This window comes from Protopterus annectens, chromosome 2.part2, assembly GCF_019279795.1.
Source record: "Protopterus annectens isolate FY-2018-M chromosome 2.part2, PAN1.0, whole genome shotgun sequence".
NCBI lineage: Eukaryota > Metazoa > Chordata > Ceratodontiformes > Protopteridae > Protopterus > Protopterus annectens.
The window spans coordinates 591098997-591113996 of record NC_056730.1 but is presented as its reverse complement, the minus strand read 5'-3'; the positions used below and the strand labels follow the sequence as shown (position 1 = coordinate 591113996).

The window sequence follows — 15000 nt, the reverse complement described above, 5'->3', positions numbered from 1 at the left end:
AAAGATGGAGAAAAGAAGGGGTCCTAGTATCGAGCCCTGGGGGACTCCTAATGTGATGGGTAGGCGAGATGATAGCTTGCCCTGCCATAGGACTGCCTGTTGCCTGCCCTGCAGGTAAGATTGAAACCATTGGAGTGCATGGTTGTTTAAGGAGAAGGCCTTCAAGGTATTTATAAGCATTTTGTGGTCAACCATATCAAAAGCCATGGATAGATCTAGAAAGAGTGCTGAGGATAGTTTGTTATTATTGCGGTTGTGGTTAATGACGTTAGAGAAAGAGAGGAGGGCAGAAGTAGTACTGTGGTGTGGCTTAAAGCCATGCTGAAAGCTGGACAACAGCTTGTTCTGTGTGAGGTAGTGCATGAGGTGTGTGTGTACACACTTCTCCATAATTTTAGCTAGAGGTATAACAGAATAGCTATGGGTCTAAAGTTTGACAGTTCAGTGGAATTGCCTCCTTTATGGAGAGGTATGACATGGGAGATTTTCCATACAGTGGGTACAGTAGCTTCAGATATAGCTCTGTTGATCAAGAATGAGATGGGGTATGCTATGGTGTCAGCAGCCTTTTGCAGATAGTCTACTGGGAGGAGGTCTGCAGCCAGGGTGGTGGGTCTTAGTTTCTTAAGTAGGGCATGAATAAGTTGAGTAGGAACAGGCTGGAAGGTAAAGTATGTTTGGCTACTGTGTATGGCTACATTAGAATTAGAGCCATTGGGAGAGAGTTGGCTGGCTAGAGACTGGATAGGCTCTGTGAAGAAGCTGTTGAAGGTATTAGCAATGTCTACTGCGGATTCTTGCTGGGAAGCTGAGGGGGGTAGAGTGGCGGTTTGGCCTGGGTGGAGTAGTTTGTTTATTCCTGCCCAGAACTTTTGAGGTTTGTTTTGGTGTTTTTGCAGTAGATGGTAGTAGTGGTTCTTTTTGTCCAAGGTTATGGATTTTTTGGTGTCATTCCTAAGCTGTCTGAATCTTAGTTGATCAAATGGGGCTTTTGTTTTTCGGTAGGTGGCCCATGCTTTGTTTCTGAATTAAATTTTGTTTTTTGTATCTTTAGAAAGCCATGGTGCAATATTAACTTTGGTTCTAATAGAGCAGCTGGAAGCATGGGACTTAAGAATAGCAAGGAATTTGGTGCTAAAGTATGCTATTGCTTCATCCAGGGGGGAGACTTTTTAGTACTGATCAGTTGCATGCCTTAAGTTCCTTTTGAAACTTGGTGAGAATAAAATTATTGTTGTTTCTTAATGTTCTATAGGAGGGTTGGTAGGAGAAGTGTACTTTGAGAGCTTGATTACATAGATAAGACAGTGGTCACTTAGGTCATCAGGCAAAGTGCCTGACTTATAGGATTGAAGATGTGTACTGACGAGTATCCAGTCTAGGGTACTTTCCTTGTTATTGGGTTTTCCTATCCTGGTGGGGGAGGTTATGATTTGAGTAAATCCATAGAGGTTTATGTGGGATGTGGGGGTTTCACAAGAGCAAGTGTTCCAGTCAATGCTGAAATCCCCAAGAACAATTGTTTATTGGGGGTAGCTATTGGATAACCAATATAAAGAAGTCTTGTAAGGTTTCTGTGTTCTTCTCTAGAGGAATGTAGACAGAGACCATGTTTACATTTTTGTTAATTTGTAGTTCTAAGATAAGAATTTCAGCATTATTGAACTGGGTTGGTTGTTGGTTGTCTATACTGACAGATAGGGTAGACATGTAAAGTACGGCTACCCCACCACCCTTTCTGGTGGTACGGTCTAGTCGAAACATACTATACCCTGGTGGCAGAATCTCATGGTCCTTGGTGGCAGGCTTTAGCAACGTTTCTGTTAGGCATAATATATCTTATCACATACTTTGCTAGATTAATTTCCTAATAACGCCTATGGTATGAATGACACAGTCACATTTTCTATAGACGTCTACACATTTCTAATAAATGGGGTTGACCATTTGGGCTTCAAATGACACGGCCCATACATATACAGGAGTGTGTGTGTGTGTGTGTGTGTGTATATATATATATATATAAACATACACACACACACTATATCTATATATATCTATATACACACACACACACACACACACACACACACACACACACACACACACACACACACACACACACACACACACACACACACACACACACGTATACAGTGGATATAAAGGTTTACACACCCCTGTTAAAATGCCATGCTTTTGTGATATAAAAAAATGACACCACAATAAATCATTTCAAAACATTTCCCACCTTTAATGTGACCTATAACCTGTACAATTTAATTTAAAAACAAACAAATCTGTTAGGGGAAAAAATATAAAAAATAAAAAACATGCAATAAGCTGGTTGCATAAATGTGCACATCCTTAAACTAATACATTGTTGAAGCACCTTTTGATTTAATTACAGCATTTAGTCTTTGTGGGTAGGAGTCTATCAGTATGGCACATCTTGACTTGGCAATATTTGCCCGCTCTTATTTGCAAAAGCGCTCTAAATCTGTCAGATTGCGAAGGCATCTCTTGTGCACAGCCCTCTTCAGGTCATCCCACAGATTTTTCCATTGGATTTAGGTCTGGGCTCTGGCTGGGTCATTCCAAAACTTTAATTCTCTTCTGGTGAAGCCATTCTTTTGTTGATTTGGATGTATGCTTGGGGTCATTACCGTGCTGAAGGGTGAAATTCCTCTTCATCTTCAGCTTTCTAGCAGACACCTGAAGGTTTTGGGCCAAAAGTGACTGGTATTTGGAACTGTTCACAATTCCCTCCATCATGATTAAAGCCCCAGTTCAAGCTGAAGAAAAACAATTCCAAAGCATGATATTGCCACCACCGTGCTTCAACGTGGGGATGGTGTTCTTTTGGTGATGCGAAGTGTTGTTTTTGTGCCAAACGTACCTTTTGGAATTGTGGCCAAAAAGTTCAACCTTGGTCTCATCAGACCATAACACATTTTCCCACATGCTTTTGGGAGACTATGTATTGTTTTGCAAATTTTAGCTGAGCCTGGATGTTTTTCTGTGTAAGAAAAGGCTTCCGTCTTGCAACCCTACCCCCATAGCCCAGACATATGGAGAATACGGGAGATTGTTGTCACATGTCGTACACAACCTGTACTTGCCAGAAATTCCTGTAGCTCCTTCAGTGTTGCTGTAGGTCTCTTGGCAGCCTCCCTGACCAGTTTTCATCTGGTCTATTCATCAATTTTGAAGGGACATACAGTTCTGTCACTGTCATCCCATATTTCTCCTCTTTTTGATGACTGTCTTCATTGTGTTTCATGGTATATCAAATGCTGTGGAAATCTTTTTGTACCCTTCTCCTGACTGATACCTTTCAACAATGACATCCCTTTGATGCTTTGTAAGCTCTCTGTGAACCATGGCTTTTGGTGTAGCAGGCAACTGAGTAAATGTCAGGAACATCCTACTAGGCCAGCTGAACTGTATTTGGGATTAACCAAAGCATCTTTAATTGATGGCAGGTGTGTACCCAAGAAGACTGAATGTTGTAATTAAATCAAAAGGTGCTTCAAAGTATTAGTTTAAGGGTGTGCACACTTATGCAACCAGCTTACTGTACTTTTTTTTTATATTTTTCCTCCAACAGATTTGTTTGTTTTTCAATTGAATTGGGTCTACATTAGATAATCAAACTTTCTAAAGTTCGACTGTCATATGGTCGACACCATATGATCGAATTTTTGAAAGTTCGAACGTTTTAACGGAGATCTCTGTACAGCGCGGAATGGGAAGATTTCCCTTTTCTGCACTGTAGTGCGATGACGGAATTGGTATATTTAAAGAGCGGGGGGTATGCGGGATGCAGGGGGGCTTGCCCCACTGCTTTAACATTAAGGTAGGTTATTTGTGTAGTTTGTTTATTTTTTATTAGATGTTTGAACTTTTAAAAGTTCAGTCATATGGTGTTGACCATATGACAGTCGAACTTCTGAAAGTTCGATTATCTAATATAGACCCTTGAACTGCACAGGTTAAAGGTCAGATTAAAGGTGGGAAAAGATTTGAAATAATTTATTGTGGTCTCATTTTTTTAGATCACAAAACAACTGGCATTTTAACATGTGTGTATGTATATTATATATATATACACACACACACACACACATATATATATATATATATATATATATATATATATATATATATACACACACACACACACACACACACACACACACACACACACACACACACACACACACACACAAAGAGATGGGTCTATCAATGAAAGTCCAACAATTGGTCGAAACTTCCATTCACAGAACGGCAACTGACTGTGCACAACCTATCCATCAGCAGCTGATTGAAATTCAAAACAAAACAAAAAAGTCTGTTTTCAAAAGGCAAACTCCCTTTGCACCACCCACACTCCGTGTTAATTATGTATACCAACTCTGAGATCACAATATGGGAATTTGCTCTTTCCCCATCAATCTCTACTGTATTGCGATCTGTGACAACAGTTTTCCATGTTTGACAAGTTGCCATTCAGCAACTTGTAAGCAACTCATACATAACACACACAGACGCACGCACATATATTAGATATACACACTAACTCTGGCGTAACTGTATGCATGCAGAAAGAAGAAATCCCTGAGGTACCATAACCTTGATCTTTTTAAAAGCATAAGGCAGAACAGCACACCATTGATCACATATTACAGTACTGACCACCTCTGTGTTAGAATTATGCCTGGCACCCATGACACCCAAAATCCTGGTAAGACAATTCAGGTCATCAGGTGAGGAGATCAGAAACATCTAATGAGTGTCTACTGAAAACCTTGCCCTACACTCTTGTGGAATCAACTAGCATCATTTTGTATATCCTGCCCCACCCCTGTGAAATTCACTTCCATCCCTGATTCAGGCAAGTGGTTCTGAGTATTCCTTTAGGAGGTTCCTGAAGTTCCATCCTGACCTTTAGAACCTTATCAGCATACACTGAATGCCTTCAAAGAGCTAAACCTTTCATCGTTCCTTACTTAAGTTTAACAGTATTTAAATGTTATGACTCGTGCAGTTTTATTCTGAATGTGGCCTCCCATATCTAGTTGCTTGTTTTTTTTCCCCACAGCAAAATGATTTACATGAAAATAAAATGATGCAAAGCTCAGGTAACTATATTGCATGGACAAAAATAAACTTGATATATGCCAGTATTAACAGAGCATTTCTTTTTAAGCAGCACCACAGTTTTATTTGAATCATTTTCTTTTTTTTTTACCATAATCTCAAGCAATGGTATAAGTGTGTGCTGTACAACAATTGGATTTCTGAACAGTGTGTGTGCAGGTATGAGCTGGGAGGGTAGGTAAAGCACTTCTGATGAAGATCTACTTTCTGTAGAAGCATAGGTTCTCTAACATGAATCAACTAACATGCAGAAACCTAATTCATAATGAATGGAGCTATATACTTCTTAACTGTACATAATAATGTCTTTATATCTTTGATGGAGAGATCTTAATAGATACACAGCTCCAGTGGTGAAGGGCCTGAAAGATTAGCCACAAACTGTCTCTACACACAAGAAATGCAAGTATCTGCCTTCTTTCTTGAAGATATATTTGTTACTATAGAAAATGTCATACTTTTATGGATGACAAATTAATTTTCTAGCAGTACAGTTTAGGCTGGTCAGATATTTGTGACTGTAAGCTTTAAAGATGGTCACTTTTACATTTATTTGCAGTAACTGTAACAAGTACTTGTGTAGTTTTTTTATTTTCTTTTTTCAATTATTACTTGTTACTGGGTTATACATGATGCACCTTGAACTATGGCACAAAGTGATTCATAATTAGAAAAAACCTTTTTGCTTCATAATTAGAAAAAACATTTTTGCTTTTTATTTGTATAACTGTATACTGCAATAAGCAGCTGCTATCTTGGCCAGGAAAAATGCAATTAGGCACGCCCATTTTAACATCTACTGTTACTGCTATTACTATACCAATGTTTGTGGTGCTTCCCCCCACCCCCCGGGTCTTCACTGAAAATGGAAGTCAGTTAGGTTGGCATCCCAGTCACCAAAACATTACAATCAAACAGGAGACGAATGTCACACAAATGAAAGCTAACCTATCTTGCAGGCTAGTGGAATCACTCTGGATAACTATATTACATAACTGTGATTTCTGGATTTCATGAAAATGAATGTAAATTATCAGAAACAAAACAGAAGAGGGAAAACACAAACTAATAAAATATTTCCAGAACAAAAGTGATGAATTAACAAGGATATTAACCAGCAAATTCAACCAGTTCTACTTATGATATTAATGCTCATGCTAAGTGTCCACTGTTTAAAAGAACTTAACATGCCTCCCCCACACAACCAAGAAAACTAGAGCATGATACTGTCCTGAAAAAAAATCTAAAATCCTAGAATTCAGTAACATATCTTAAAACATCACAAAGTACTGTAAAGTAATTAAAAAATAAAATGAATCAAATCACTGCATTGGCAAAGCCAAACACAGACACATGAACAATTGGCTTGACTGTTATCTTCCCTCTCCCTAGCATTTGCTTTTGCGTTTATGCTCGTCAAGTTCTTACTTACAACAGCTCTGCAAAATGTAGAGACCAGAGCCTTCACAGTTCAAGAATTCACCAGTCTCTGTAAAATAAGAGTTTTTCAGTTACTTATCATAAAAACATAGAAAACAAGCAATTATTTTCTTTTAACAATAATCTGCATTCTTACTCTTCTGAAGATTCTCATTCTGTCTCAAACAATTGCAACCAGATGCCTTGCACTACAATACAGGTTTAACTACTTTAATATAACCTACAAAAAATCATTTAGTTATTAACAAATGTTAAGTCTATCCACAAGAAAATCTATACTTATAAACTGATGGTGGAAATAAACTAGTCTATTAAAGTAATTAGATGTGTGTGTGGGTGCTGCAATTATTTTTCCCCTTTCCTTCTCATTCTATTCCAAATCATGTCTGAAGTCTGCTGCTGATGTGAAGTGGGGAGTTTCTATGAGCTGAGCTGATATCTGATTAAGATAGAAGTAGAATAAGGGCATCTCCTCAACAATATACACTTCTCAAAAATTCTGCCAGTATATCAGATACATTGGTTTAGAATTAATATCAAGAGCATGCATCTTACCACCAAATTATTATTTTTTGCTTTATTTTTGTTTCCACCACAGCGCAACCATCAATCCCCCCCCCGCCGACAGCACAGCGACTACCTCTCCAACAAATCCACTTCAGGCAGACTTCCAGTGTTGCCTATACCAGGAGATTCTCCCCTAAGGGGCAACTCTTGTCTTAAGGCAGGTTTAGTGAGTTATGTTCGCTGCAATGCAAACGAAGTGATGAGCTGCTGTAGATGCCACCTGTGTGAAGGATTTTTTTTTTGTACTGGCCTATCTCCCCATCCCCTATGTGCTGAAGCAATCACTCACAGGCTGGGGTAACAATGAGAGGACCTCTACGAGCAAGGGAGGTAGAGTCAGTCCTACTGTGCTTACTCCTCTTTCCAGCCCAGCATAATATCAAAGGGCTCTGGCTTCCACCAGAGCCCAATTAATGCCACAGCCAGTCACCCCCCCTCCAGGATAGACCCACTCATCATCCCTACTGAAACCTCTGTCACCTGAGCCATTATTCAAACTTGGATCAGCTGGGTTGTAGTCTGGGCTTTATCCCTTTAAGCCACCAGAGTAGCTACTATTCAGTTTATATTACAGAAAAGCAAACACTGGAAGTTTTTAGATTACCAGAACAAGGGTGACAAAAGCAAATCCAGTCTACAAAAATATTTCCTGTAAAAAAACTACTTTTAGAACATGATCTCTAATGCATGTAGCATCTCCGTGGTCCTTGGCACATCAAATTAGTTTTGCCAATGGCAGGTTGTACAGTAGGAATCCACAGCGTCGGCCCAGACTGCTCAGTTATTTCAGTATGTAATGTTATGTAGTCAGGGCTGCTCCTTTCTCAAAAACAAGCTTTACATCTCTAGTTCTTAGACTTTTCCTTAATGCTCCCTTCAAAAATCTTCACTCACCTTTCTCAATGTCTTTGTACAATTGGTCGATGAACCCATCCAGCTGATCCCGCTCTTGGGCTCGAAGATCCAAGGCATCACAGCCATGTACCCACTGGCTCAGAGAGCTGAAAATTACCAACCGTAAGTCAAATCAAGAAAGCAAAAAGTACAGTTGTGTACAATTACCATAAATGTAGATGTTCGAGTGTATTCACTGTTGCAGTCATCACATTTGGGTTATCTGCTTGCAGTAGCCCTCAGTCGGCCTGATTAACAAAGTCTTGGGTCCTGCATTGGTTGCTGTCTCTTCTTCCGTGACGTCAGGTAGTCAGGGGTATAAAACATGCAGCAGACGGCATTACATCAGTTTTCCTTGCCCCAGATATCAGATGCCCCTTAATGGGAAGCAATAAAATATATATTACACACACACACACACACACACACACACACACACACACACACACACAAGGATATACCTCCAAAAAAAAAGCAAATACACCAAAAAGCTTTTAAGCATAGTAAAGGAGAGTAGAGGTATAGCCAAAAAAGGTCAGGGGGCTGGAGGGAGGGTAACCAGGACTGCAACAGTGAATACACTCAAACATCTACATTTATGGTAAGTGTACACAACTGTTCTTCATGTTTCACTGTTGCAGTCATCACATTTGGGTTGATTCCCAAAGCTAAGGATGGGAGGAGGAATTTACATAGCATTAGGACCAGCTATAAGGCCCTGCAAGACTGCAGTGGCAAAGAAAATTGGTAAATGGTAATGCTTGGTGAACGTATGTACAGAACTCCAGGTAGCAGCTTCTAGGATGTCCCTGTTAGGGACATCTCTGAGAAAAGCTGCAGAGGTAGATGCAGCCCTGGTTGAATGGGGTCAGGATCACCTGCAGGACAGGTTTTCCATGGTGCTTATAGCAGAAATTAATGCAATGGCCTATCCATTCAGAAATTGGTTTTCTTTGAAATAGCCTTCCCCTCTGTCCCTGCAGCAAATGCCACCAGCAGTTGTTCAGATTTCCTTTGAGGTTTAGTCCTGTCCAAGTAAAATCTAAGTTGTCTGTGCACATCTACGGAGTGCAGTATCCGTTCCCCTTTGTTCTGTGGATTAAGAAAGAAGGTTGGCAAATGAATAGACTGATTAAGAGCCACACTGGATACCACCTTGGGCATGAAGGAAGGAATGGTTCTGAGGGACACCCTGTCAGCATGAAAGATGATGAAAGGCTCCACTACCTTAAGGGCCTGTAATTCAGATACCCTTCTTGCTGAAGTTATTGCTAAAAGGAAGGCTGTTTTCCAAGAAAGGAATTTTAAATCTGCACTCGCAGCTGGCTCGAAAGCAGGAAGAGTGAGTTTCTCCAATACAAGGTAGGAGTTCGGGCTCTCCTGTGTGGTCTTAAATTTTTGGCCCCTCTGAGGAACTGCTTGAGCAGTGGATGAGAGAAGAGGGGAGGTTCTGTGCTATAATGAGCTGAAATGGCTGAGGCATGAATTCTGATGGAAGAAAAAGAAAGGCCCTTGTGAAGCATCTCAGTTAAGTATTGTAGAATCTGAGGTAAGTTGGGCGCTGCTGTGCTCATCCCTAGAGACTGATTCCAAGCACAGAATCTGTTCTATTTTTCAACATAAGATTTTCTAGTACTAGGCCTCCTTGCCTCTAAAATGATATCCATCACTGGTTTACTGAGGGATGGTAAAGGACAGATTAGGTAATCAGCCAGGCTGCTAGGTTAAGGGTTTGAAGCTGAGGGTGCAGAATCTGGTTCGCCTGCTGAGACAACAGGGTAGGGGTCTGAAGCAGGTGCCATGGGGCCAACACTGACACTGCGCAAGACGGGGTACCAGTGTTGGTGTGGCCAGTCTGGTGCAATAAATATCATCCTTGGTTTGTCCTGTTTGATCTTTAGTAGTACTTTGGAGAGGAGAGGCAGAGGAGGAAAGGCACAAACTGATAGGTTTTTTCCAGCTGAAGGACAGAGCATCGACTTTCCAAGTTTGTTTGTGGGGAGTCCTTGTGCAAAATTTGTCTAATTGGTAGTTCTGGGGGGAGGCAAACAGGTCTATATCTGGGCTCCCCCATTTGTTTGTCAACATGTTGAAAGTCTTTGGTTCCAGTTTCCACTCGTGTGGGTCCATGAGGTTTCTGCTTAGTCCGTCTGTCAGTGTATTTCATTTTCCTGGCAGGAATTGAGCTTGTAGATGCACTTGGTAGCTCAAGGCTGTGTTCCACAGTGCCATGGCTAGTCTGCAGAGGGGGTAAGAATGGGTACCCCCCCTGCTTGTTTATGTACCACATAACAGTGGTGTTGTCCGTCTTTACCATTAATCGCCATGGAAGAATGTGGTCCTTGAAGGCTGTCAGAGCATTCTGTACAGCTAACATTTCTTTTTGATTGATATGCAGGTACATTTGACTTGGGTTCCATTTGCCCTGAATGCACTTCACTGCCAGGTGAGCCCCCCATGCATAGTCTGATGGGTCTGTTATTAGGGTTTGGGCAGTAGGGGGTAGAGTGAAAGGCAGTCCCTTGTTTTGGTGGCAGGCCTCTGCCCACCAAATTAATTCTAACCGCAGGCAAGGTATGATAGGAATCATTGCTTCTAGATCCTAAGAATGTTGACACTATAGGCTTTTTAGATACCACTGTAGTTTCCTCATATGCAGTCTTGCATATGGAATTAGAAGAATGCAGGAGGCCATGAACGCCAAGGCTTGCAGTATTTGTCTTGCAGATAGCAGGGTTTTTGTGGCCACTACTTTGAAGTAGGTTGTCAAATGAATTTGTTTCTCTGGCGTGAGGAAAGCCATCTGGGAAGTTGTATTCAAGCTTGCTCCCAGGAATATAATTTGTTGACAAGGTACCAGGTGTGATTTCTTTTCGTTTTGTACCCCAGGCAAGTTAGCACCCTTTGTACAAAAGCCAGATGATTCAAAAGTATGTCCGGGCTTTCTGCCTGAATTAGACAATCAGCCAGGTATGGGTATATTTGAATATTTCTTTGCCTGCAAAATGCAATAACTGGAGCTAGGCACTTTGTGAATACCCTGGGCGCAGTAGATAAGCCAAAGGGCAGTGCAAAGAACAGATGGTGTATGTAGCCTGCTTGAAACATAGGTATTTTCTGCAAGATTCCCTGACTGGGATGTGCAGGTATGCTTCCTTTAAATAGAGTGTTGCCAGCCAGGCATCTTTGCCTAACATAGGAAGCAACTGGTGAAGAGTTAGCATTTTGCATTTTGGAATCACCAAAAAGGTGTTCAGACAGGTCCATGACAGGATGCCATGAATTGCCTTTTCTGGGTACCAGGAAGAGTAGAAACCTTGTCCCTTTTCCTCTTCTGGTACAATTTGAATAGCCTTTATGCTTAAGAGAGAGTACCTGCTTTTGAGCCTCTGCCCACTGATTTGGGGGTAGATCTGGCCAACCGTTTGGGTTTGGTAACATGTGAAAGTGAAATCTGTATCCTTGGGAAACTATATTTAAAACACATTTGTCCTGGGTAATGAGTTCCCAGTTTTTTGCGTGTAGAGCAATCTTTCCCCCAAAGGGGCAGTCAGCTGAGAAGTGCTTGGAAGTTTTAAAGTTAAGTCATTGAGACAGTTTACCACAGGGGGGAGTTTTACTACTCCCAGATTTGGAAGTGGGGGCCCACCACTGCTTAGTCCTGTGCGTACCCTGGGACTGAAGCCTGGGTGTTCTGCTGGATCTGGGTTTGGACTGAGAAGGCCTGGAAGAGGCAGGAAAGGACCAATTCTTAGAGGGCCAATGCCTAATAAATTTTGGAGGTTGTACTTGTAAGAAATATTTAACAGTTTGCATAGATTTAGCTTTTTCCTCCATCTTTTTAAGAACTTCTTCTGCCTTGTTGCCAAACAGGTGGTCCTGATTTAAGGGAGCATCCAGTAATTTAGCTTTAACATGATCTGGCAAGGATTGCTCCTTAAGCCAAGCATACCTTCTAAGTACAGACCCGGTGACAGCAGGCTTGCAAGATGCCTCTAGTGAATCAAAACCACACTGAAAAGTATGTTTTCCAACCTGTTCAGCAGAATGCATTAAATCCTGTAAATCCTTATTTTCAGCACAATCAGGAATCAACATCATTTTCTGTTTAAGCAATCCAATAATATGTTGTTGATACTTTAACATATGAAACTGGCAGTTTAAAGCCCTAAGGGCTTAGGTTGCAGAAGTGCATACCTTCTTACCACATCTATCCAGTGCCCTGGAGTCTCTATCAGAATGGGTAGGATTTTTTTGCAGTAGTAGCTTTAATGCCCTTGGGTCCCTGTGAAATGGTCTCAGGATCCGCAGTATGATTTTTGAAAAGCAACTTGAGAGAGTCAGGAACCCTGTAATATCCATCAGGTTTTCTTGGTGCAGGAGGTAAAGAGTTAGGGGCCAAGCTAGATTCCGAAAAGGCATCATCAACAATGTCTAGTACAGGAGGGATAGCTAAAGTTCTGTGCTGGGGCAGGAGTAAGAAATCCCTAAGCCTCTTTTTAGAATCAGAGAAATCCTGACTTTCCCAACGAAAATGCTCCCTAAGAGTATGCAAGGTTTCACCAAAAGAGAAATCCTCTGGGGGGGGGGAAGCAGAAGGAATAGAGTCCTCAGCATCAGAATCCTCATAGGTAGATAAGGGTAAATTCAAAAGGAACTTTGGTACACTAAAACCAAGAAACGAAGTAAAGTACCAAACTGCCAGAGCCACGGATGTCAAAACCAAAGTTTTTAATGTTAAAATCCACAAGTGAACGCAGGATCACTTGTGGATTTTAACATTAAAAACTTTGGTTTTGACATCCGTGGCTCTGGCAGTTTGGTACTTTACTTCGTTTCTAGATAAGGGTAAATCCTTGTCATCAGAGGAAACAGAAATTTCAGAATCCTGGTCAGAAGAATCATAAGCAAACTCAGTCCTAGGTCTCTTAGAGGGAAAGGTTGGCTTCTCCTGATTAAAGTAATAACGTCTTCAGCCATTCTTATTTATTTTTTAGGCACAGAAGCCTGACCATGCGGTCTGGGCGTCGGTTTTCTAGGCATTGTTTGAGTTTTAGGCCTTACAGAAGAAGATGGCATTGGTTTAATATGCAAGTCAGTAGGCCTGAATACACCCTCAGAAGCCGGTGCCTGAACAGCGGTTCCGGACGCATCCAAGGTAGAGACATCCACAGGTTCCACAGTTGAAGCATCCCGCAGCATACAGGACTCTGAATGGGTCTCAGTAGAGGCCTGCGAATCTGAAGTAGCGGGTATCAGGGCTGCAAAAGCACCTCACTGAGTACTGGTGAACTAGTGACTGGCTTAGGAGAAGCGTCGTCGGCAGCTTTGGACCTAGGTTCTGTCTCTGTCTTTATCTTTGCATTTTTTCGGGATGTCGGTAGTCGGATGGCTTACCGAAGACGCATCTGGATAACTGAACTGAGCACCAAAATATTTAGAAGCGAAAATATACTGACGACGGATAGTTCGTTGTTTAAATAAGGCACAAAACTGACAGCAAGGTATGTCGTGGTCAGGGCCTAGGCAAGGAATACAGTACGAATGAAAATCTTTATGAGGTATTTGCTTTCCACAAGAAATGCAATTATTTACTTTTACTGACATCGGTTTAGAGCAAGAAAAAGGTTCCCCAACGGTGTACTTAACTTTTAGTTAAAGACTTCGGTTCTGAAACTCGAAAAAGAAAATTTCAGGAGTCGGCCGACTGGAACTTGCAAACTGCTTCTGCTTTGGGCATCGCATGGCAATTAAGACTGATGTAACGGCGTCGGCTGCATGTTTTATACCCTTGACTACCTGACGTCATGGAAGAAAAGACAGCAACCGACACAGGACCCAAGACTTTGTTTATCAGGCCGACTGAGGGCTACTGCAAGCAGAAAACCCAAATGTGAGGACTGCAACAGTGAAACACGAAGAACATCTAAGGTTCCTATTTCTGTAAGAAATAATACAGTGTGAACATCATAAGCAATTGGCATTTGGTGTACTGCACTTGTATAAGAAAGCCACCACAAGTACGAGTTCAGGGTACATGCACCCAATATAGAGGAGTCAATAGCTCATGACACTTGAGGTATCGGTCTTATTTCTATGTGAAGATGTACTACAGCTCATGCATTTTCTTAGCTAGATCATGTGAAAGAATAAGTTATATACTTTCACTTTTCAGCTACAACACAGGAGAAAAATAAAAACAAGCAAGGAAAGGATAGGAAACTGCTTGTTACGACATGTTGATAGACTAAGTCAGTGTGTGCTCAAAAATAGGAAAAACTGAGAGACTTGAGTACTTCACCTTTAAAAGTCCTATTTGCACTGGCACATTAAACATCTGCTGTTCACAAGAATTTTGTCATGACCTGCCTGAAGTCATTTAAACAAGGTAAAGGTAAACCTGCAAGAAGTTAATAAACTAACGAGGCTGTCATTATACTGGTAGATTCCTGCCTGCAATTCTAGCAACTCAGGTGCTGAACAAGTTTTGGGGACTGGAGGTAAAGTGGGGGATAGATTTGACACGCAAGACCTGCACCTCTTTTCTAGAAAGAGTTAGGGTTGATGTGTAAGGCACACACACAAGTCTCAAAAGAGAGCACAGATCCCCTCAATCACAGACAGCTGCACATGTACTGGTAAGACAGAAGATGCCAGCAAACCTGAAAATCTTTCCTGTCTTCAGAACCCTTACAACAACAAAAAACATACTTGGCCAACACCTGGGAAGGAATGATTATCTATACAATGCAACTTCTGCCTCAGCCTTTTTCTAATAGCACCAAAGGTTGGGTTCCCCCTCTTTGCCCACTAAGCTGTACCCACATGGCCTAAGCAGGCACTTGTTGGCTTAACTGTGCCAAGGATGATGGTGACAAACTGCTACAAGAGACCATAACAACAGTGGGTCATTTGAAGAGCACAGAAGAGTGCTTA

At 41.4% G+C, this 15000-nt stretch overlaps 1 protein-coding gene across 1 annotated transcript in view; it reads right to left on the bottom strand.

Moving 5' to 3' along the window:
- Positions 1–15000, bottom strand: part of SMYD5 (SMYD family member 5) — a 323990-nt gene that overhangs the window by 153486 nt on the left and 155504 nt on the right. The window contains exons 9-10 of the mRNA XM_044064454.1: positions 8065–8171; positions 6596–6652 (exon numbers count right to left, since the gene is read on the bottom strand). Coding sequence (XP_043920389.1) covers positions 6596–6652; positions 8065–8171 — 164 coding nt within the window. The remainder of the gene's footprint in view (positions 1–6595; positions 6653–8064; positions 8172–15000) is intronic.